Source organism: Astyanax mexicanus, chromosome 6, assembly GCF_023375975.1.
Source record: "Astyanax mexicanus isolate ESR-SI-001 chromosome 6, AstMex3_surface, whole genome shotgun sequence".
Classification (NCBI taxonomy): domain Eukaryota; kingdom Metazoa; phylum Chordata; class Actinopteri; order Characiformes; family Acestrorhamphidae; genus Astyanax; species Astyanax mexicanus.
Genome location: NC_064413.1, coordinates 32,612,894 through 32,634,865, shown reverse-complemented (window position 1 = coordinate 32,634,865; position 21,972 = coordinate 32,612,894). Strand labels below are relative to the sequence as shown.

Below are 21,972 nucleotides of genomic sequence, written 5' to 3'. Positions count from 1 at the left end.
AAATGTGATTCACATGTAAATTCATCTTAAATACCCAGTTATAACTTTTCTTTTTATTGATAAATAATATTACAAGATGTGTTAAATACATTGCAGTGCTTAGCTAACTAATAATAATCATTTAATATGCTTTTAAAAACTTTTTTGGACAACTTAAGCTGATTGTTTTCAGTTATTATACACATCTTTATGCTTTGTTGGCAGAACTTTCAACAAGCACCAGACAAGTGAAATTGTATTTACTATTCAACCATTTGGTATGCAACACTAAGACTCAATCGCATTATCATTCGATCCATGAATAGATTCTCCCTTACTGTTTTGCGTTGCATTGTGGGATAATAGTGTCCAAGTAGCTTGTAGGTCACACATATGGAACAGCATCACAAGGTTTGTATGCTTTCTCATTTATAAATGCATTTTAATTGTAATAACAAACATTTCTACACTAACTCTTCTCCAGAGGCTTTGTTTTCTGGGTTTTTTTCCAATTTATGTGGCATGGAGAATTGTGGGTAACCAAGGGCTGCAAAGGATATGTCAGTTAAAAAGTATATGTTGTCCCAATGTTGGCTCAATGGTAAAACTGGACAATGTATCAAAATTTTATTGTACTGAGATAAATTTTCAAATTTTATTGACAATAAGCATATCAAGCATATCATTAGGACCCAACTGTACATTTTAAATACAGAGAATGTAAAAAATAATTTTTAATTTGATGATGTGCAGCAAAGAATAAGTAAGAATCACTGCAATATCCATGAAAGAGCAGTTGAGTATCAGAATCTGCCACTGCTGATAAATACTGTGTATCGTGAAAATGTCTTAAATTATTATGAAATAATATTTTTACCATATCACCCAGATCAGTGCGTGATTACATACACCAAGAATGGTAAAGGCTTTTATGCTGTTCAAATAGATATCGGAATTGTATTGTATCAACCAAAATTAATATATAACATAAAAAAATAATATATTGCTTTTATAGCAGTATAGCAGCATTTTTATGGCAGTGATTTTCATATTTTACACTTTTTTATTAGCTGAAATACAAGGATGTTATGTTTGCACAATGTTTAATATAAAAGTGGGCGTCAGAGTGGTCCAGTGGACTGGGGCTCTGCCACTAGGATCCCATTCATGCAGCGTGGCATCAACTGCCAAAGCCATGAGAGAGTACAATCGGCCTTGCTCTCTCTAGGGTAGATAGTGGGTAGATAGCGTTCCTTCCTCACATCACCCCAAAAGGTGATGTCATTCCTCCAAGCGCACTGGCTACTCAGCAGTTCAAAAAGAGGCGGAGACTTGCTTCACATGTATCGGAGGAGGCATGTGCTAGTCTTAACCCTTCTGGTGTTAGGGCATTACTGATAGTGATAGAGGGAGTCCTAATGAGTGGGTTGGGTAATTGATCTTGTAATTTGGGGACAAAATGGGATAAAAATAGAAATTAAATTTAAAATATTTAATATAAAAGCTGCATGTAAGGTTAAAGGGGGTGCTTACTTATCGTAAAAAAATAGTACAAATGAAATGTAAAGGAAACAATAATGTGTGCATTGCTTTTTCCTGAGCTGTATGCAAATAAAAAAGTTATGAAAGAACTAAAAATCTTTATTGAGAATCGCTCTTTTTTTTTTCTTTTTTTTTTTACAGTATCACCCAGCCCTAGAGCCAACTGGTGCTAGATGATACTATAGACTTTGGGATGCAGCTATAATCAAAAAACGACCATTGTGAGTATGCATATTGAATAATTGTGTACACTCACTTTTATATTTACTATACTTCATACGTTAACTAGCTAATATTAGTAATCAGGTACACAATTACACAGATGGGATGCAAGTATGGGCCTATTAGCCCTTTCAGACTTTCAGACATACATCATGTATTTTCAATTTTTTTCAAAAGTTTTGTTGCACATAACACTAATTATCACCTGTTTTAATTATAAAAGAGTATAAACAACCCTAAAGAAAGTTTATAAGCCAATAAAACAATAGCTTAGCCCTGCCCACTGCACTGGAAAAAACAGCACCAAAGACAAAGAGGCTAAAAACTAAAAACTAAAAAACTAACTTTATTTATTGTATGCAATTAAAAAACTATTTTCATGTTATTTTAGTGTTTAGAGATGGCTTGTGAACAAAAAGGTAAGTACCACATCGAAAAAAAATTTAAGCACAGGCTTCCAATCAAATAGGCACAGAAATAGTACTTTTTTTTTTAGTTTGAATTTATTGTTAATATAGATTTTATATTATAATATTAGAGTCTCCCTTTGTGTGCACTGCAGACAGAAAACAGCATTAATATTATTATTTATAATATATTTTCAACACTAACACATAATTCAGGTCTGAAAGGGTTAAAAATGTTCAGGAGTTACTTTATGTTAAATGATATTAGTCTCAGTAATCACAGGAAAGCAAATAATGTAAAGTAAATCTGTAGATCAGTGATCTAGAGATGCATGTCTCCAGGAATAATATATAATATTATATTCTGTAATGGATAATAAAAGCCCATGTTCTATACAGCTTCTATACAGCTAGACAGCTTTCACAGTGAGTGGGCTAAACACAGGCAGGGTTCAGTGGTCTATCAGTGTATATGTGAGGCTGTGAGTCTCTGTTGCCAGGTAGCCACATGTCTCGGTGTACAGTGTCCCTCTTTGCTGAGTAATAACACTGACTCCAGCTTTTAGCTTCAGCAGGCCACTGCTATTATCTGCTTAAAGCTGCGTTTCGTACCGTTGTTTAGAAAACAAATCAGATGCGCTGGATGAGAATCCTCTGCTAGATAACTACCTGTGTCAGGATGGGGAGCATCACTAGGCTGGGGGTGTTCCGCGTTTCACGTCGATAATAAATAGGTTTCATTATAAACCGGTTTCAGTGTCGTGTTAAAAATACAGAGGAAAATCAGCTATAGGTCAACTTACCGGTGATGCTCTCACAGCAGCAGCAGCACAGACCCCTTCATGATAGACGGCTGATGTTGGACCACCTGGCACCAGCCTTAATGTCTGTCAGCATGTCGCCTCTCCAGCCGAAGAGAGAAAGAGAGAGAGAGAGAGGTGTGGGGGGGGGGGGGTGGATGTAGAGAACAGCGGAGAATCAGCAGGGCGATACCATTCCTCAGCCTGTAGAGGAGGCGAGCCACAGCTACATCACATCAGAGCTGCCCTGTCATCAAACTCTATCTGATGTAGTGTAACTTCATCAAATACCACAGTAAGGAACAAATACAGACATACACCACAATAACATTATACCAGTTATAAATCTCTGATCTCTTAAATAATTTTAAATTAACATTATTAATAATTTTAGAACCAAATTCAATTTTTTAGCATTTCGTTTGTATTCATAAATATCTCATGCTATGTCAGTTTGCATAATATTACCAACAATCAAATAAATTATGATAAACACTGTGCTGTTTAGAATAGGCCTGTCTTTAATCATTATACAAAATATGAAAGATGTAGCAGACCACGATGTTGCCTATTATGTTTTTTCTATATTTCTGTTTATTTTTTTATTATTGCAAGGTATGCTTACCAGGGGCTCCGAGTGGTCCAGCGGACTAAGGCGCTTGCACAATTGGCCTTGCTCTCTCTGGGTGGGTAGATGGCGCTCTCTTCCCACATCACGCCAAAGGGTGATGTCGCTCAGCACTGGCCGCCTGTGAGCTGATGTATTGGACCCGAGTCGCTGCGCTTTGCTCCAATCTTCTCAGCAATGCTATATCAGCAGCAGTTCGAAAAGAGGCCGTGACTGGCTTCACATGTATCGAAGGTGGCATATGCTAGTCTTCACCCTCCTGGTGTTGGGGCATCACTACTGATAGGGGGAGGCTTAATGTGTGGGTTGGGTAATTGCCTGTGTAAATTTGGGTGAAAATGGGGAAAGAAATTGAAATAAAATGATAAAAAGTAACAGTTCGTTGCACTTTCCCTTTATAATCATTTACAGCTGCATTTATTATTCCATACACTTATTCTGGAAATTATTCTGACATTAATTATGCAAAACATTATGTGATATGGGATTAATATTGTATCCAATGTCTTTTGCCGCTTGTCTAAATTTCCACACACTGCACATGCTGTCCACTGTGGGTGGTAATGCCTTATGTAACATATTCCCAGTATACACATTACATTGTGGATGTGAAATGCCCGAACAACTCTGATGAGCATGCTGACCACCCATTACAACATATTCAGGTGTGGGTGTTTCCAAGTTGTCCATAATTTATTTACATACTACTATGCCATGACTTGTGGCATGTCAGTGTTTGTATGTAAGTAATTAAGCATACATATTTAGTTTACACAAAATAACACTAACAATGTAGTTTATGACATTTTAAAAAGTCACTGTTTTGTTTGGTAATAAACCCCAAATGTGTTTTTTTTTCAATCAGCTTGTCTTCTGTGTTTATTAAACAGTGTGAGACCAGAGTGCAAAAAGGAAGGTGTGTGTCGAAGCTCCGGAAAACTGACCAGGCCATCAAGCACTTTTTATGAGTTAAACTTTGTACCACAATAAATCTACGGAAGTAGGTCAGTTAGCATATCTGGTTCTACTGACATTTAGAAAGAGCTAAACTTTGTAGCCCACTAAATCTACAGGAAAATCAATTATTTATTTTGTTAATAGAGGACTCTTGTTTATCAAACCTTAATGTAAACCATTTCATAAACCTATGGAAGGAAATTCCTGCCAAAAAATAAAACAGAAATAAAAACACTAAAATAAAAAAGCAAATACCGCTTTGCACTTTCTTTTTCCAAACATGTGTGAAAATATTATGACAAAATTAAAATGAATTAATCACCTAATTTGCAATTAATTTTTTCAGTTGAGCACCGTTCATATGTTACAAAAATAAAATTTTAATTAAAAGGCTTTTTGCCATTTAATTTTTATTACCATACGAGTATTTCACAGTCAAATCTAATATTCAATATTTTCAAACTTTTAAAATGACTTTATTCTATGTCTATAACACCAGTGACCTTCTAAGTCGCACTGGAATCAAAATAATTCTATTTATATATTTTTAAACAATTAGGTTAGATTTTTTTTTCTAAAACTATAATACCTTAATATTAAATATTGCATGCCACAGATAAAGTGGTAATATTTTCTTTGTGTTTATTAAAATGTATATTTTTTTATAATCGTATTCAATAAATAAAAATAACAAGAATAGAAAACAGTTATCTTTACCATTGTCTATTTTTTTTTTTTTCAGAGTACTCCTTATTAATAATTATTCATTAGACACTTTTTAAAATTATATATTAAAAAAGAGCAAATAAAGACGGAGACTAAATATCATTAATACCTTTTTGTCATTTTAAATTATTATAGTTAAAGCTGCTCCAGGAGGACTTTTATTGTGGGAGATTCTCTGCTGTAGTCCTTTATCAGCTTCTCCAACGCCCCCATACAGGGAAACGCTAGCTAGCTGTCTGTGGTTTGACAGGATCACTAACCGATTCCTGTTCGCTGGCTGAACATCTGATCGAAAATGGGGGCTTGTATGGCGCTGTGCTCTCTCGCGAGCTGTGTAAGTTTTTATTTTTCTCTTCAGATCAGACCACTGTGCTAAGCTAACTGTTAGCTCTCCGTTAATCTGTGAAACTGGTCCACAGATTCTCAGCTAACGCTGGGTGTGATCTCACTTATTCACACTAAATATCTTGTTAACTAGCTCAGCTCAGATAGCTCCTACTCAGAGCACTAGAGATACGCCTTACATTAACACTGTTAATCGTGTTTGATGGGTGTGTGATGTAAAACGACGGTATTTTATATAATTATGTGCAGCTAGCTAAGTTTATTTAGGTAGCAAGACAGCTAACCTAGCTAAAGCTACATTAATAACGCAGAGTTTCTTATTTTCATTCCAGACAGGTAACCTAACGCTAGTTAGCTAACTAGCTAACTTATCTTAGCTGGTGAGCACTAGTCATGTTTTTTTGATATTTAGACAAGGAAATGCTCGTCATTTACATAAACAGAGCAAGATAATCCCGATAGTGTTACAAAAAGCCCAGTGTGTTTGTGTGTGTTCACTGTTTACAGTCTGTTTGGCCTCTAGAAGATTCTGACAGGTCGTTTATTTGACTTGAAGACAGCTCAAATGCGCAGTTTTTTTTGTAATGTGTTGACTGTCATTTTCTGTTTGTCATAACTGGAGAACTGTTGTAGCTACTACAAATTAAATGTAAAAAATAGTTGTTTATTTGATAGCGATATACAGCTCTGGAAAAAAGTATCACAACTTAAAATTGGGTTTCTTAATAATTAAGAGGAATATGGATGATCATCACCATGAAACCAAGCTGAACTGCTTGAATTTTTGCATCAGGAGTGCCATAGTTATCCAAAAGCAGTGTGTAAGACTGGTGGAGGAGAGCATGCCAAGATGCATGGAAACTGTGATTAAAAAAAACAGAGTTATTCCACCAAATATTGAATATGACCTTGTTTTCTTTTAATTTTTTAAGGTCTGAAAGCTCTGCATCGTTTGTTATTTCAGCCATTTTGCATTTTCTCCAAATAAATTCTCTAAATGACAATATTTTTATTTGTTATCATTGTTCATTTTGTTTAATGTTCATTTTACTCAAACATGTAACTATAAATAGCAAAATCAGAGAAACTGATGTAGAAACTGATGTGGTGTCTTAATTTTTTCCAGAGCTGTAAATTGTATGTTACCCTGCTGTTATGTACATTTATTTCATATACCATATGTGCTATGGTATGCTATTTGTTAAATCTATTTAGTTTATTTTTTGTGTGTGTGTATCCAAAAGTCAGCAGCTTAATTATTACTCAGTGTTAAAAAGGTGTTGTCATGCTTGTGCTTTAGACTTCGTGAAGGCACTGTGGATGAGTCACTGAACTTGTGAGTTATAATGTAATTCAAGTAGCTAGCTAGGTCTCACTCACCACAGCAATGAGATACTCCTCTTATAACATAGTTAGTTGAAGAAATTATATGTGTCAATAAGTTATACAATGGTGCTCGTTTATTCTAAATCCACATAGTCACTGTGGGAACAGGTTCAGAAAAACACACTGTTGTCCGCATTAACTCGGGCTAATTATTAAACCGTTATCTATCTGTTAAGAGGAAGCCTGGGTGTTTTCTGTTAGTGTGTCTTGTCTAAAAGGAAATAAAAGGACTCTTGGAGATTGTTTGTTTATAAGCCTTGGCTTAATGTTTGTTATTGACGCTAAACCAGATTCTTCCCCATGCACCCTCTCTCTTCATTTGCTTACCCCTCCTTCCTTTAGGCCTCATGTTTATGTGGCTCCGCTCCATGTCTGCTGTGTGGGTGCTGTCCGTCATCCAGCAACTCTACAGTCACTCGGCTGGTCTTCTCCTTCTTCCTGTTGCTGGGAACAGTAGTGTCTATTATTATGATCCTGCCTGGCATGGAGACTCAGCTTCGCAAGGTGGGTTCACAAGCTCTCCATCTGTGCTCTGGGTGTGTTGTGGTAACTAAGATTAGAACACTAATAGACTCACTTTTTTGTGTTATTCTTCCAGATTCCTGGTTTCTGTCAAGGTGGAACCACCATACCGGGTGTAGAGAACCATGTCAACTGTGATGTGATTGTGGGCTACAAATCTGTGTATCGCATGTGCTTCGCCATGGCTTGTTTCTTCTTCCTCTTTGCTGCCATCATGATTCGTGTCAAGACCAGCAAAGACCCTCGTGCTCCTATTCAAAACGGGTGTGTTATTGAAATTCTAAAATTGATGCCAAATTGCTCTGTTTCTTACAATTAGTGAACTGGTTTACATGCACTCAAAAATGCAGACTTTCTTAAATTTCAATCATGTAAACTGCATACTCTGATATATTACATTGGAATTAATCCAAGTTAGAAATTCAACAAAAAGAGCTGTATCGTAGCTCAGTAATTGGAATTCTCAGCACACAATACCCTTATCATAACTTTTTTTTTCCTCATTCTGTGCATAAAAAACACATGTAATCAGATATGACAAACACTCTTTAAATAAAAAAAACATTATCTTATTTTCTTTTCAACTAAGCTGTAAGAAAGGCAAAGTTGTGTATTAACAAAAGCCATCAATAACAAACATTTTCCTATAAAGCTGCAGCGGGAAGTTTAAAGTATACATCACATTGTTCTTTGACATTTTTCTGTTATTGTATTGCCCTAGTGCATGTAAACACATTAATCAGATTAGTGAATAAAACAGATTTCTGCATATAAACACTCTCAATCATAAATGGCATGTTTTGATTGTTGTCCTTAGCACTATGCATTTCGACAAATGGCTGTTTAGATATTGTTGTGACATCATAAAAAAGAACATTGTCTCTGTCTTACAAAAATCTTGTTTCTATATATATAAAAAAAATATTTCTTCTTCAGCAGAAGCAAAAAACATTTTCTAACTTTCAGTGAAAATCAGTGTAAAGAGATTTAGGTTATTTTGCATCATTTCTGTTGGTTCATCCATCATGACATTTTGACACATTGTAAAGAACAACTATAAGATTCATATTATGTCATAAAGTGAAGACTTTGGAGAAATTAGTTTTTTGACTAATGACTAAATTTTTATTTATCCTGTCTTTTTGCAGGCTATTGACATGCTTTCTCTGCTGTTCTCTTTTATATCCACAGATTTTGGTTCTTTAAGTTTCTGATCCTGGTTGGTATTACTGTTGGAGCCTTCTTCATCCCTGATGGAACATTTAATGATGGTACACATAGAATTGAGTATTTAATGTGTTATAGACTATGTGTGAAAAACATGTTTCTCCAGCACAAATAGCATTTTAGACATCAGATGAATCGGAATACATTAGAAAAGAACATCTTCACCATAAACATTTATATAATTCTCACCTTTGTGCAACACTGTATGGTGGTAGAGTAAAGAGATGCCAAAGTGTCCTGAAATGTGTCAACTCAACTAAGATTAAGAACTAAGAAAAACTATTAAGTTTTCTGTCTACTTAAGCAAAATAAGAAAATAGCCACAAATGTTACAGCAGACCATAATAATAGTCAGTGGAGCTGTGGCTGTCTTGATAATGGAATTCTGGGAACCAGTGTAGAAAGAATAGAACTGAATTCTGAGTAATCATGTAATCCCGTTTCCAGTTGAGGATGAGGCCATTATTTTTTAATGAGCTTTTTCGGGCGATGTATAATGCATGGACGGGGTACTGAAAATAGGGCGTAGTTGTTATTGTTGTGGCTTGTATTGTATTGGCAGGAACATGCTATTTCTCTGACTCATCAAAATTACTCACCCTGAGGGGAATGAGAAAAGTACAGGAACACATTTTCAAGTTATTTGTATGCTTGGAGTCTGTGAAACCAAATAGTATTTCTATGATGTTTATCCAGAATCGTTCATACATTGTGTCATTATCACTGGGCTAATATAAGTTGCTTTTTGTAGGCCTTGTGCTTTTTCAAACCACAAATCTGTGCGGTCACTACTCATATATAAACATGATCATGTAATATCCAACCTTATTTAGTTTATTCACTGAGTAATAAACAAGCACTGCATGAGATGGAGTCAGGAGTGATGGAGCAGTGAAAACAAATACAAGAACAATGTGTGGGATTGAGGACTGTTGAGATGATTAATCACTAATAAAATATTGTTTTTTTTTTCCCCTTTGCATCTACAGTGTGGTTCTACTTTGGCATTGTGGGCTCCTTCATGTTCATCCTGATCCAGCTGATCCTGCTGATTGACTTTGCCCATTCCTGGAATGAGGTGTGGGTCAGAAATGCTGAGGAGGGCAACAGCAAGGGCTGGTTCTTCGGTAAGGTGACCTCTATCAGGAAAGCTGTGAAACTGCATGACAGTACAAAGACTTTACCAGGGTGCATCACACCTGAGAAGCAGTAACTTGAAACTGTGCTTGGTGTGTGTGCGCGTGTGTGTTTGTGGGTGTGCAGGTCTCTTGTTCTTTACCATCCTGCACTATGCCCTGGCGTTTACTGCTGTGGTGCTGTTCTACCTGTACTACACTAAGCCTGATGACTGCACCGAACACAAGGTCTTCATCAGCCTGAACCTCATCTTCTGTGTCATCATCTCTGTGGTGTCCATTCTACCTAAAGTTCAGGTATGCAGTTTTTATCGGTTCATTAAAATCCAAAACATGCAGATAGTTGAGAAAGGCTGCATGGATAAAAATGACTGGAATTCATATTTTGGTAAACTGCAGACATCAAAGAAAAACAAACATAAAATGCCATAGTAGGATGTTCTAGTGAAGATTTTGCTTCAGGCAGTGTGACTTAATTACTTGATTACTAATCACTATGCACAAGTAAATGTACTTTGACTGAGTATGTGTTCCATTGCAAAACACTAGTCTCGTACGGTCACGAAAAACCTGGAAAAGTCATGGAACTTGAAAATAGCAATTTCCAGGCCTGGATAAGTTTTGGAAACATAAAAATACCCAAAAAGTTTTGGAAAAGTCATGAAAATCTGATCTATAAATCTTTGTGATTTTTCTTTATCAACTAAGAAATCTATTTTAAGCTAACAAATACATCAGCACAGGGTTGGTACCGTAATGTAGCCCTACACAATAGATCTCTCAGCATCTGACACACATTTTATTATTAAAGATCGTGTGTAACATTTTTATCAGATTAATTTTAGGCCTACTATAATCATATTATATAATTTTGATTAAAGTTTTCGGTGAATTTTTTGTTTATTTATCCGTGTCTAAACCCTGTAGTCTGGAATGTTGAACAGTCTCTGTAAGGGCCAATTGACTTCTTAACAACCAGACATCATTTAATGACTGTGTTAAAACAGTGTAGAGGCTGTTAGACTTTCACTAATGATAGCTGGTAGACTAGGGTTTGTTTCCCTGGCCAGCAAAACTGCTTCTTTTCCCCTACCTGTGTAACATGATGCACATGTAAATCACTCTGAATAAGTGCATCATTCAAATTTTGTGCTAAATAAAGTCTCTGTTTTGTAAAAAGCCTTTCTCTGATTAGCTGTAGAGAAAGAGAGAAAATGTGATTTGTAGCTTAAGCTGTAGTTCTTTACTCAAGTGTCTTAGAGTATAAGTAATGAGCTAAGATCACCTCTCATCAGCTGTCTAGTAGAATTCAGTAAACTTTTAACTGATCCTGGATCAGCATTCTTACCCATAGAAGTTTGATAAATATGGGCCATTAGCCCTAACCGGACGGGATTATTTTCTCAGAGGGCCCTGGGGTAGTTTTCACTTTTATGGGGGGTCCTCTGTGATTTTATTCCCATCAGGAACGACCATGTACATGTTTTTCTTAGACGTCCTTTGAGAAAATTACAGGCCGTTATTTTTACCTACTGTTTTTTGCTGAACTTAGTGGTCCTCTGGTAAATTTATTCCCGTCTGGATGCACATCTGAGTTTCGTGAACTTGCTTTCATAAAATATTTGTCCACTGCCACACACCGTAATTACACTTTGGGCACATGATTCCACGGAGATCCACGTAAACACAACAGCGGGTGGAAATGGAGGAGCTGCTGAACGTGATGTTATGTGACCGAGAAAGCAAAAAACTCACTGGTCCTCCTGTTTTTTTTTTTTTTGTTTTTTTTTTTTAATTGCAGTCCAGATGCAAGAGTTTCATCACTGAGTAGAAGTTTGATTTATTTTTCGCAGATGTCCCCCTGAGAAGTCCTGTCAAGATAGGGCTATTGTTTGCAAAGTGCAGTCTTAACTGAAGCTAAAGATATGAATCTTAGATTTGGTGTTTGATTATATTTTAGTATATTAAGAAGAAGTTTGTTTTGGTAAACAACTAAACTATATATGTTGTGTTCATCTCGGGTGCTCAGCAAATTTTTTCCCCAGCATTTTTCTGCTTCCTAGAGATGCTTAGTGGCTTCTGGCTTACAGTTCATTGATCTGTGGTTTGTGCTCTGAATTAATGGACAGACATCATAACCTTCCTGTGGGCTTTCGCTCCTGCAGCGCTCCTTTGCTGATTGTGGCATTTAGCATTTGGCATTTTTTTTCAGTTAAGCGGTTTTAAGCTATTTTTGGGCATCTTCTACCACTAGTACACCAGACGTCAGCTATTTTAGATTTTAGCTAGTTTTTCAGCTTAGTGTAAAGACAGTGCAGTTAAAAAAAATACAAGGGCACAGAGCCATCTGATGGAACCTTCAAAAGGGTTTGATGAACTGTCTGTATTAGTAAGGGCAGTGTTTTCTAAAACATGCATTATGAAAATGGGTATTACTACAGCACTAATGTTCTGTTATGTTTATACGTATGTGTGTGTTTGTGCCTCTCGCAGGACGCCTCTCCTCAGTCTGGTCTGCTGCAGTCTTCTCTCATCACTTTGTACACCATGTATGTCACATGGTCTGCCATGACCAACAATCCCAGTAAGTTATTAACAGTATGTCAGTAGTTAGAAGACAGTTCACAGTTTTAGTCTTGAGTTTTTTGTTGTTGTTTGTTTATATTGTTGTTTTAAATTCTTTTTTAGGCTTGTACGTTTGGTGGTAAGTTTTGTGTCCTAGAATAGATTAATTAGAGGCTATTTAAGTAGTTGTTTAGGTTTGATAGGCTGTGTTCAGCTGGACACCAGGCAAAGTGGGACAGTTAAATATTGCCGTTTAAGTAACAGAAGCCTTGAAAAATAAAATAATACTTCATTTTCTTTTTTTACCATGGTCATTATTGCTCAGCATTTATCATTGACCTGGTAGTATATACAGCTCTTGGGGAAAAAAAAGAGACCACTTCAGTTTCTAAATCAGCTTCTCTGCTTTTGCTATGTATAGGTATATGTTTAAGTAAAATGAACATTGTTGTTTTATTCTACTTACAACATTTCTCCCAAATTTCAAAAAAAGATTGTAATTTAGAGCATTTATTTGCAGAAAATGCAAAATGGCCTCAAATAATGCAAAGAAAGCTTAAGTTCATGTTCATGAAGTTTTGGAGTTCAGAAATCAATATTTGCTTTCCAGAGCTGTATATATAATTTGTTCTAAAACTAAATTTTATAGTAAAACTACAGACTTTAGATTAAGGGGTATACCTTTTAAAGCCATTGTGATCGTTTATTATCATCCTTAACCTGTAATGCTCAACATGTCAGTATGATTGTTATGGCTTTATTTTAGGCGTGTATTGGTACATGTTTGGTACAGGGTCATGCTTCATGTTTTACTACTTTACCTAGAAAAAAAAATCTACCAAAAATAGTTTAAAACAACATTGGGTAACAGTGCCTTTTCACAGACTAGGGTTCAGTGGCCAGGCAAGCACGCCATGCTACACCAAGTGTTTTTAATGCAAGTAACCTGATACAGTCAACAAAACCTGTCCCACATTTACTGTGTTCATCCTATTTTATGCTAAGAACAGGGTTCTGCTCTTTAGTGCACAGTGCTTGATTTTGCTGTTGTACCCCACTATACTATTTTACTATATGCTTATGAATATGTTAAGAGGTCCTGTAGAAACACTTTGAACCCCTGGGGTCAGTATACATGCCAGCAAATCAAATGTAATGCTTGTTGATTCTTTTATTAAGTTTGTTTTTCCCATGTTAGCTGGTCAGTTTCACAGATAAGAGGCAGAACGCACAAGTCCACCAGTTAAATTTGATTTTCCTATCTTTGCTGTGTTATCACAAATCTAGTAATAGAAATATCGAGAATATTGATTTTTTGATGGGACAGAGTGTTTGTTTGTTTGACCCCTGAGGATTAAAGAGATTTCTGTGTATGTAGAAGCAAGATGATTTGAGAATGTAGCAGGATTACTGTATATTCCATGTGAACATCACATCTCTTCCATGTTCATTATGTGTGAGGCTAACTAATGTGTCTGCATGGTTCTCCTTCAGACCGGGACTGTAACCCCAGCCTACTCAGCCTGGTGTCCAACGTCAGCAGCACACACCCTACACCTACCACCGCCCCAGGAACGGTGCAGTGGTGGGACGCCCAAGGCATCGTGGGATTGATCATTTTTCTTTTTTGCACTCTATACGCCAGGTAGAACATGCAAAATCTGATAAAAGAAATCTTAAGTTTTGATATTTTAATCTGGATTCACTTCATTGAAAGGTGGATAATATAAAAATGGGTCTTCTGAACAGTGTACTGTTTAAAAAAAGAAAAAAGAAAACTTTTTTAAACTGTCCAAAGCCAAGAAACAGCAGAATAGAATACAGCTGCCTGCATTCCTGTGGTGTAAGGATAGAGTTGTTAGGGGGTCTGAGTGTCTGTCTGTGTCTTTCTGTCTGTGTGTGTGTATGTGTGTGTGTGTGTGTCTGTCTGTGTCTAAAGGTCAATGCTGTTCTTAAGGTGTGTTCAGATTGTGCAGACTTCAGTGTCTTGTTAAAAATAGTTAAAAAAAAATAGTTAAAAATGCTAATTTTCAGCACAGCAATGGTTTTGGTGTTTAGGCTGATTAGGTAGAATCAATGTGTTGCACCAGAATATATTGTTGCTTTCATGTCAAAATCTTGTATTCTGATTCTGGCTGTCATTCTTTGAATTGTGTTAAAACTACATTCTGTGACTGCGACAATATGGAAAGAAAGTTTAAAAACAGAACATTTCAGACCTATTTGGTATTTTCAGTGTCTTGAAAACAAATTTATATCATCATCAGACTTTCATGCTGAGGTTGCTGAGGGCCAGTAAATTATTGATCTCAGCTCCCAGCTTTTTTAGCATCTGACACTCTGTATTGTATTTATAACACATAAAGACAGTTTAGTGTGCTGCTCTCCACATTTCCCTGACCGTGTGGCCTGTTCTCTCCCTGCGCAGCATCCGCTCATCCAGTAACACTCAGGTGAACAGGCTGATGCAGACGGAGGAAGGGAAGGGCTCGGAAGTGGAAAGCAAAGTGGAGGAGGGCAGCATGCAGAGGGTGGTGGATAATGAGGAGGAGGGGGTCACCTATAGCTATTCTTTCTTTCACTTCCACCTCTTTCTGGCTTCACTTTACATCATGATGACCCTCACCAACTGGTACAAGTAAGTCTGCCATTAGTTTTTTTTTTTATATTTTCTATGATTTAAAATATACAGGCGCCGATTGGTCCAGCGGTCTAAAGCGCTGCCACTATGAGCGGGAGGTCGCAGGTTCGAACCCCCTCCCATGCAGCTTTGCCATCAAGCTGCCAGCGCTCAGAGTAAGACCAATTGGCCTCGCTCCCTCTGGGTGGGTAGATGGCGCTCTCTCCCCACATCACTAAAGGGTAATGTGTACAGCACAGGGCGTCTGTGAGCTGATGTATCGGAACCGAGCCGCTGCGCTTTCCTCTAAGCACGCTGGCTGCTCGGCAATGCTGCATTAACAGCAGCTCGAAAAGAAGAGGTGGCTGACTTCACATGTATCGGAGGAAGCATGTGTTAGTCTTCACCCTCCTGGTGTGTTGGGGCATCACTAGTGATAGGGGGAGTCCTAATGAGTGGGTTGGATAATTGGCTGTGCAAAAATAGAAATAAAATAATAAAAACATTCAGGCCATTTATCTTTAATTGTTCTATAATTTGCTGTGACTGATGTGCCATACAAACTGCGAAAATGTTGTCTTATTTTATTGCAACTCAAAAAAAAAGTTTGGTCATTTTTGCTGCCAAAATTATGATGCACTATATATTCAAAACTGTTGTAGACACATCTTTTATAATATTTACAGAAAACAGTTTAGAATGGGTTAGAGTGACCATACCTGGGCCCAGTGCCAAACATTGATTAGACTACGATGCTCAAAGATCCACAGGACTGGGACAGTAGAGTTCTGTCATCTGGAGTTTGAGACAGGAATGGATGGAATGGTCTTTGTGATCCAAAACTATCTATCCAGCATCAGAACCTGGCTTCACAAATTCTTTTGGTCCTGAATGCATTTAAATTTTCAAGCAATGTTCCAATGTGGTATGAAGTCTTTACAGAAGAGTAAAAAAGGGACATGTTCCCTATGGATGCCCTTAAATTAGAAATAATAAATGAACAGGTGTTTACAAACTTTTGGACATGATTTGTTGTAATTTCACAATTTTATCTATTAGAAATACATCTCCTCAAATCTCAACCTTGAATCCAGTTTCAAGTCCAGGACTTTGTTCCTGCAGAAAGGGAAAACAGAGCATTAAATGTAACTGATTGAGCTCATAGTGTTGCACCTTTCAGAAATTGGGACTGGAATTGGAAAGTCCAAATTTGATGACCTCTGTTTTAGAACAATGCTCTCCTATTTTTCTCCTGGAGAGCTACCTTTCTGCAGGTTTCAACTCCCAACCCCATTCATACAGTTCCATTCCTGATTTGTGAAGCAAACCACAGGGTTCATACGTTCATGAAAAACCTGGAAAAGTCATGGAATTTGAAAATAGCAATTTCCAGTCTTGGATACGTTTTGGAAAAATAAAAACACCCAGAAAGTGTTTAGAAGTCATGGAAATTTGGTCTACAAATCTTTGTGTTTCAGTTTAAATCTATTTTGAGCTAACAATTGCGTCAGCTCAAAGTTAATTCAGTAATTTAGCATTTTATTAGCCTTTAAGCCTTTTTAACATTTTATTATTAAAGATAGTTTGTCAACATTTATATTAGATTCATTTTAGGCCTACTGTAATACATTTTAATTATAGTTTTAGTTATGGTTTTTTTTGTTTCATTGTCCTTTTCCATGTTTTAAAAATCAGATGGTCATGAAAATTTGCCTTGAAGGCATGGAAAATTATTGGTTAAAATATGTATGAACCTTAAAACCAAGTATATCCATATACTTACATGCAATGTTCCTTATTTCTCTTTTTCCAGGCCTGACACTACCACCCAGGCCATGGCGAGCAGCATGCCTGCAGTGTGGGTGAAAATCTGCTCTAGCTGGCTGAGTCTGGCACTCTATCTCTGGACCCTCATAGGCCCAGTCATCCTCCCCAACCGGGATTTCAGCTGAGCCCTATACATGTATGTGTATTCAGGTGTGAGTGTGAGATTGAATGAATAAAGTAGGAGCTGTACCTGCTAATATAAAGGTAAGCAATTATGAAGTAGGATAAATGAATGAAGCATGTAGCTTCCTCTGTGATGTTCATATATATTTGTGCCCTGACAAATCTGCTCTTGCTCTTTTATCTTCTTCTTTAATGCCTTGGTACAACTGTAAGTGGCTTCTTTACTGGTGCAATTTTAACCTTATCTACAGGATTCTTTTCAAATCAGTATGTCTATGCTTGAAAGAAGAACGCTAACTAGTCAAACCTGATACTGTACACATTCAAGACAATAGTTAAAGATGCACAACAGGCCATGTCTTCAGTGGTCTCGCCACGAATACACACAGGCACGAATATGCATGTTACTGCTGCTGCTACTAGCCGTCTCTACCTGAAATAAATACACTTTTTACAAGACATTTATTTCAGTAACAGGGTTGAAGTTTTAGTTAATCAAGCACTTTTTTCCTAAAGCAATTTCATGATAGATTGATGGTCTCTTAAAAAAAAAAAAAAGTGTCAGGCTTTGGGGTTCACAGAGGGGGATGTTTTTCTCTCTAGACCTTCACTGGAGCCCCGTTAGCGGCTGTGTGTCTGAAAGATAAGCCTAGTGTGACACGCCCTACCTTACTCACTGCCATACATTTCAGCAAAAGCTCTTGCTGCTTTTTTTGAGCAGTCTGAGCTGTATTACTAAACACTGCAATCTACTTCCAAAAAGTTTGCCACAGTTGTAATGATGTGTAAAATGTAAGTAAATGTAGATAAAAATAGAATACATTGAACTCTTGTTTTGTTCAAAGTAGAACATAAAACACATTTCAAATGTTGAAAGTGAGATGTTATAATTTTCTGAAAAATATTATTAGTTGTTAAAGTTTTTGCACTGGAATATTGCCCCATTCTTGTCTGCTCAACAGTGTATTTTTCACTTCATGATTCACCAAATCATGTTTGAAAAAGGTCTGGACTGTTCTCTTGTGCAGCCAGGCTGCTTTGGAGGGTGCAGTGTGTGGTTTATCATAGGATTGCTGAAATATATTCATAGCCACAGGACACCTGCATCCATGGTTTCCAAAATGCATTTCAAATCTCATCACAACTGTTTTCCATTTTGTCTCAGTTAGCTTTAAATAAGCTTTAGACCAGAGAAGAGGGCAGCTTTTCTGGATCATGTTGACATGTATTGTTCTTTGTATGATACCTGTTTAAATTGCAGCGGTGGAATGCACTGGGAACTAACTGACAGACTATGATTTCTGGATTTTAAGTGCAGAATCATGCCTGTTTTTAGTGCAGTGCTCTCCAAACCATCATTGATTGTGGAAACTTCACACTAGACCAAGTCAAAAGTCAGTGCAGTGTTTTCCCGGAATATGTTACAGCACTTCATGCTTCCTTCTGCTGACAACTTTTAGAGGAGATGCAAATTTCATTTTCCAGCATGACTTTGGCACACTGCCAAAGATACCATTATATAATTTTCAAATTTCCTGTTCTATTAGATTTATTCTATTTTTTTTCTAATGATTTTTTGGGTTTCATTGGCTGTAAGTCATAATCATCAACAATACATATGTAATGTATGTATGTATGTATGTAAATAGAGAGATGTCTTTGAAAATTTACATTAAGGAACTTTTTTTTTTTTTTCTTAAATTGTTAGACAACTGTTGCAGTCCTTCACTAGCCTTTGTTTGAGAGACTCTGCCTTTCTAAAATATTTTTTTACCCAGTCATGTGAGTTAGTTCCAGCTCCAGTTTTGTATTAGTACCACTTATTTTTTTTGTTTCCCTGTAACCAACTTTTTTGAGATGTGCAGTTCCCGTGAAGTTCTGAGTAAATGTTGTCTCACTTTCAATATCTGATGTTTTCTATGAGATGAATTATATTTATCTACATTTTACACCAACCTTTTTGGAATATAGGTTGTTTAATATTAATATATAGATGGTGGTGCTCTTTCAACCTGTAAAAGGTGTTTGTGTGGGTGTGTTGTTAATAGATCTATGATAATCAAATGTGTAAACCCATACTCTAGTGTATATAAATAGCTGTACAATGACTCGACATTTCAGTGCTGGACAGAAAGTGACTGTAGTGAACTGTAGAAGTTAGGAGCTTTGTATTGCTTTTGCTTTTGAAATTTAATTTGCATTTTCATATACTTTCATATATTTGTGTTTTTTGTGTTCAATGTTTCATTAGTTTCATATTTTTACATTTCTTGACATTATTTGTACATTGATAATATTTCATGTAAGCACATATCATATTGATGAAAGTAAGCTTTATATATTGTAGCCTTTGATTACTTGTCCTGTTATTGTCTTGTGATGAAGCTGTATTATGAATAAGAATAAGGTATCATATGAAGTCGATTTAACTCTGTAGCTCGAAGTATTCTGGGTGTTTTATGCCGCGAGTATCGTAAATAGTCAAAAATGCCTGTATTCAGAACTTTGGTTCTCCTGCTGTAAATGGAAGACTCTGATTGTGATCTCAGTAACTCAGCATGTAGATGCCGCTGGTGTTGTAATTCATAGTAATTCATACAAGCATGATGGTACATTTTAATTTATTAGCAACAACTTGCAAGGTTTTAAGTCGTTTAATTGTTGATGCACTAAAAGTGCCTTTTTTAATAACCTGGCTTACCAACAACTTCCAAGCCAGGACCCTGACCTGAATATAGAAGTGCCTTCTTCATTTTTTATACCATCTGTAATTAACAATACTGATGTTGCACAAATTTTCTGCACCCAGACATATCAGTTGTTTCATCTGTTTGATGTGCATCTGCCAATCGGTTTTATTTCAATAAACTGTTCTGCAACTGATCTGTGTTTCTGTCTGTTCTCTCAGATACACTTACACTCTTTTAAAAAACATTAAAGGTGCTTTAAATGTTTAAATGTGCATGATGTCACACAAGAGATGTCTTCATATCTGGACCTTGGATCCAGCCCTGGACTTTGTAATCTTTGGTAGTTGTAAACTTCCAGCCAGAATAAAATGCAAGACTGCATTCAAGGTCTGAAGACCGGGACCATAGAAGAACAACATTTGGTTCCATAAATCAGCTTGTAATGTAGAGATGTATGGGTGTGAATAACCTTTTAATAAAACCTGTTCACATGTAAATATCTATCAGTTTAGATGTTCTTCATACCATTCTATTACAAAAGTGGCATGACCCATCTAACTATTGTGGCACCTTTACTTTTTAAGGGTACTGTATATGATGGTGCAGCATCCAGTGTGAAGCATTTCCAAAAAAGCAGAGGCTGTTTGTGCAGTAAAAGGAGAAAATGCCCAGTTATACTTAATTTAAGAGAAAACCCTGAATGTTTTTTTTTCATGGAGACTAGATTTGTTTGTCATTTGTCCACTAGGTGGAACTGATGTGTAACTGATCGTATCTGATGATAAATTAAGATGGGGGTGCTGTCTGTGAGATAAAAGAAATCTGTAAATTATGTATGCCAAATGTATTTAAAAACAATGTAAAGAAGTTTTTTTTTCACCTCTTAGGAGTTATATCCCATGAATTTCTCAGTTATTAGACACCTAAAAATATTTTAACCTGAAAATATTGAACTCAACCAGAGGGTGCAATTGAGGATGTTATCCCCTTCATGCACACTGCTGTAGAACATTGTCCCCTTTTGGCACAATGAATGAATTATTCTAGAATAATCTTCTTACTGTTCTGTTTCACAATCATTAAAAATGTTCTACAATGTCAGTCTTTCCCAGTATTCATGCAGTTCTAGAATGTCTTTTCCGGTATTAATGCAGTTTGAGAATGTTTTTCCCAGCATTTATGCAGTTCTAGAATGTCTTTCCCAGCATTTATGTAATTCTAAAATGTCCTTACCAGTGTGCTTGCAGTTCTAGAATGTCCCTACCAGCATTCACACTGTTCTAGAATGTTCTCCCCATCATTCACATTGTTTTAGAATTTTCTCCCCATCGTTTACACTGTTCTAGAATATGCTCCCCAGCACACAGTTGTAGATTGTATTTACAACTTTCACACAGTTCTAGAATGGTTTCCACAGCATTCACACTTTTCTAAAAAATGTTCTCTCCATCATTCACACTGTTCTACAGTGTCCATTGCAGCATTTTCACTGTTCTAGAATGTCCTCCCCATCATTCACACTGTTTTGCAATATTCTCTGCAGCATTCACAGTTCTAGAATTCTCTTCCCAGCATTCCCACTGTTCGACAATGTTCTCCTCAGCACTCACAGTTCTAGATTGTTTTCTACAGCTTTCACACAGTTCTAGAACACACTTCCCAGTTCTAGAATGTTCTCCCCAGCATTCACATTGTTCCAGGATATTGTCCCTACTGTTCACACAGCTCTATAATGTTCTCCTTATTATTCACACTGTTCCAGGATACTGTCTCCAGTACTCACATAGTTCTAGAATGTTTTTTTCCAGCATTTTTATTCTAGAATGTTCTCTCCAGCATTCACACACTTTTGGAATGTCCTCCTCATCATTCACACTGTTCAGTGTAAACTTTATAGGCTGAATCACAGGGAGGCTACCACAGTGTGTACTTTTTACCTCAGTTAATAGAGCATTTCCAGCCCAGTGTGTTTAAAGTTTAGGATGGGTATAATGGGTTAATATAGTTTGTTGCATTGTTTTGGGGCCAGTAACATGATATGATGTTTTTATTTTGTTCTACTGCATGTGTTAAACAATATAAGCCAAACCCCCAGCTCTTCATTAGTGCAGCTGGTTAAACCAGACTGAACATAGAAATAAAACCTCTATGTGATTCATGGGCAACGTCAACGTCTGGCACCCTGTTGTAATTTATTTACTCTGCATGATAGTTTAGTTCACTTGTTAGGTGACCATACTCCCAGTGTAAATATTGCATGGACCATTGGC

The 21,972-nt window shown here is 36.6% G+C and overlaps 2 protein-coding genes across 2 annotated transcripts in view; both read left to right on the top strand.

The window, feature by feature from the left end:
• ptprub (protein tyrosine phosphatase receptor type Ub) overlaps window positions 1–16,634 on the top strand; it is a 595,528-nt gene extending 578,894 nt beyond the window's left edge. Inside the window, exon 31 of the transcript XR_007439597.1 lies at window positions 15,424–16,634. The gene's annotated coding sequence lies outside the window, so the exon portion shown is untranslated. The remainder of the gene's footprint in view (window positions 1–15,423) is intronic.
• Window positions 5,445–19,895, top strand: serinc2l (serine incorporator 2, like). The gene is made up of 10 exons (XM_007251757.4): window positions 5,445–5,595; window positions 7,335–7,496; window positions 7,591–7,778; window positions 8,706–8,785; window positions 9,731–9,868; window positions 10,005–10,174; window positions 12,371–12,461; window positions 13,937–14,087; window positions 14,871–15,080; window positions 16,876–19,895. The coding sequence occupies exons 1-10, from the start codon at window positions 5,557–5,559 to the stop codon at window positions 17,012–17,014; spliced, it is 1,368 nt and encodes a 455-aa protein (XP_007251819.2). The 5' UTR covers window positions 5,445–5,556; the 3' UTR covers window positions 17,015–19,895.
• The last annotated feature ends 2,077 nt before the right edge of the window (window positions 19,896–21,972 follow it).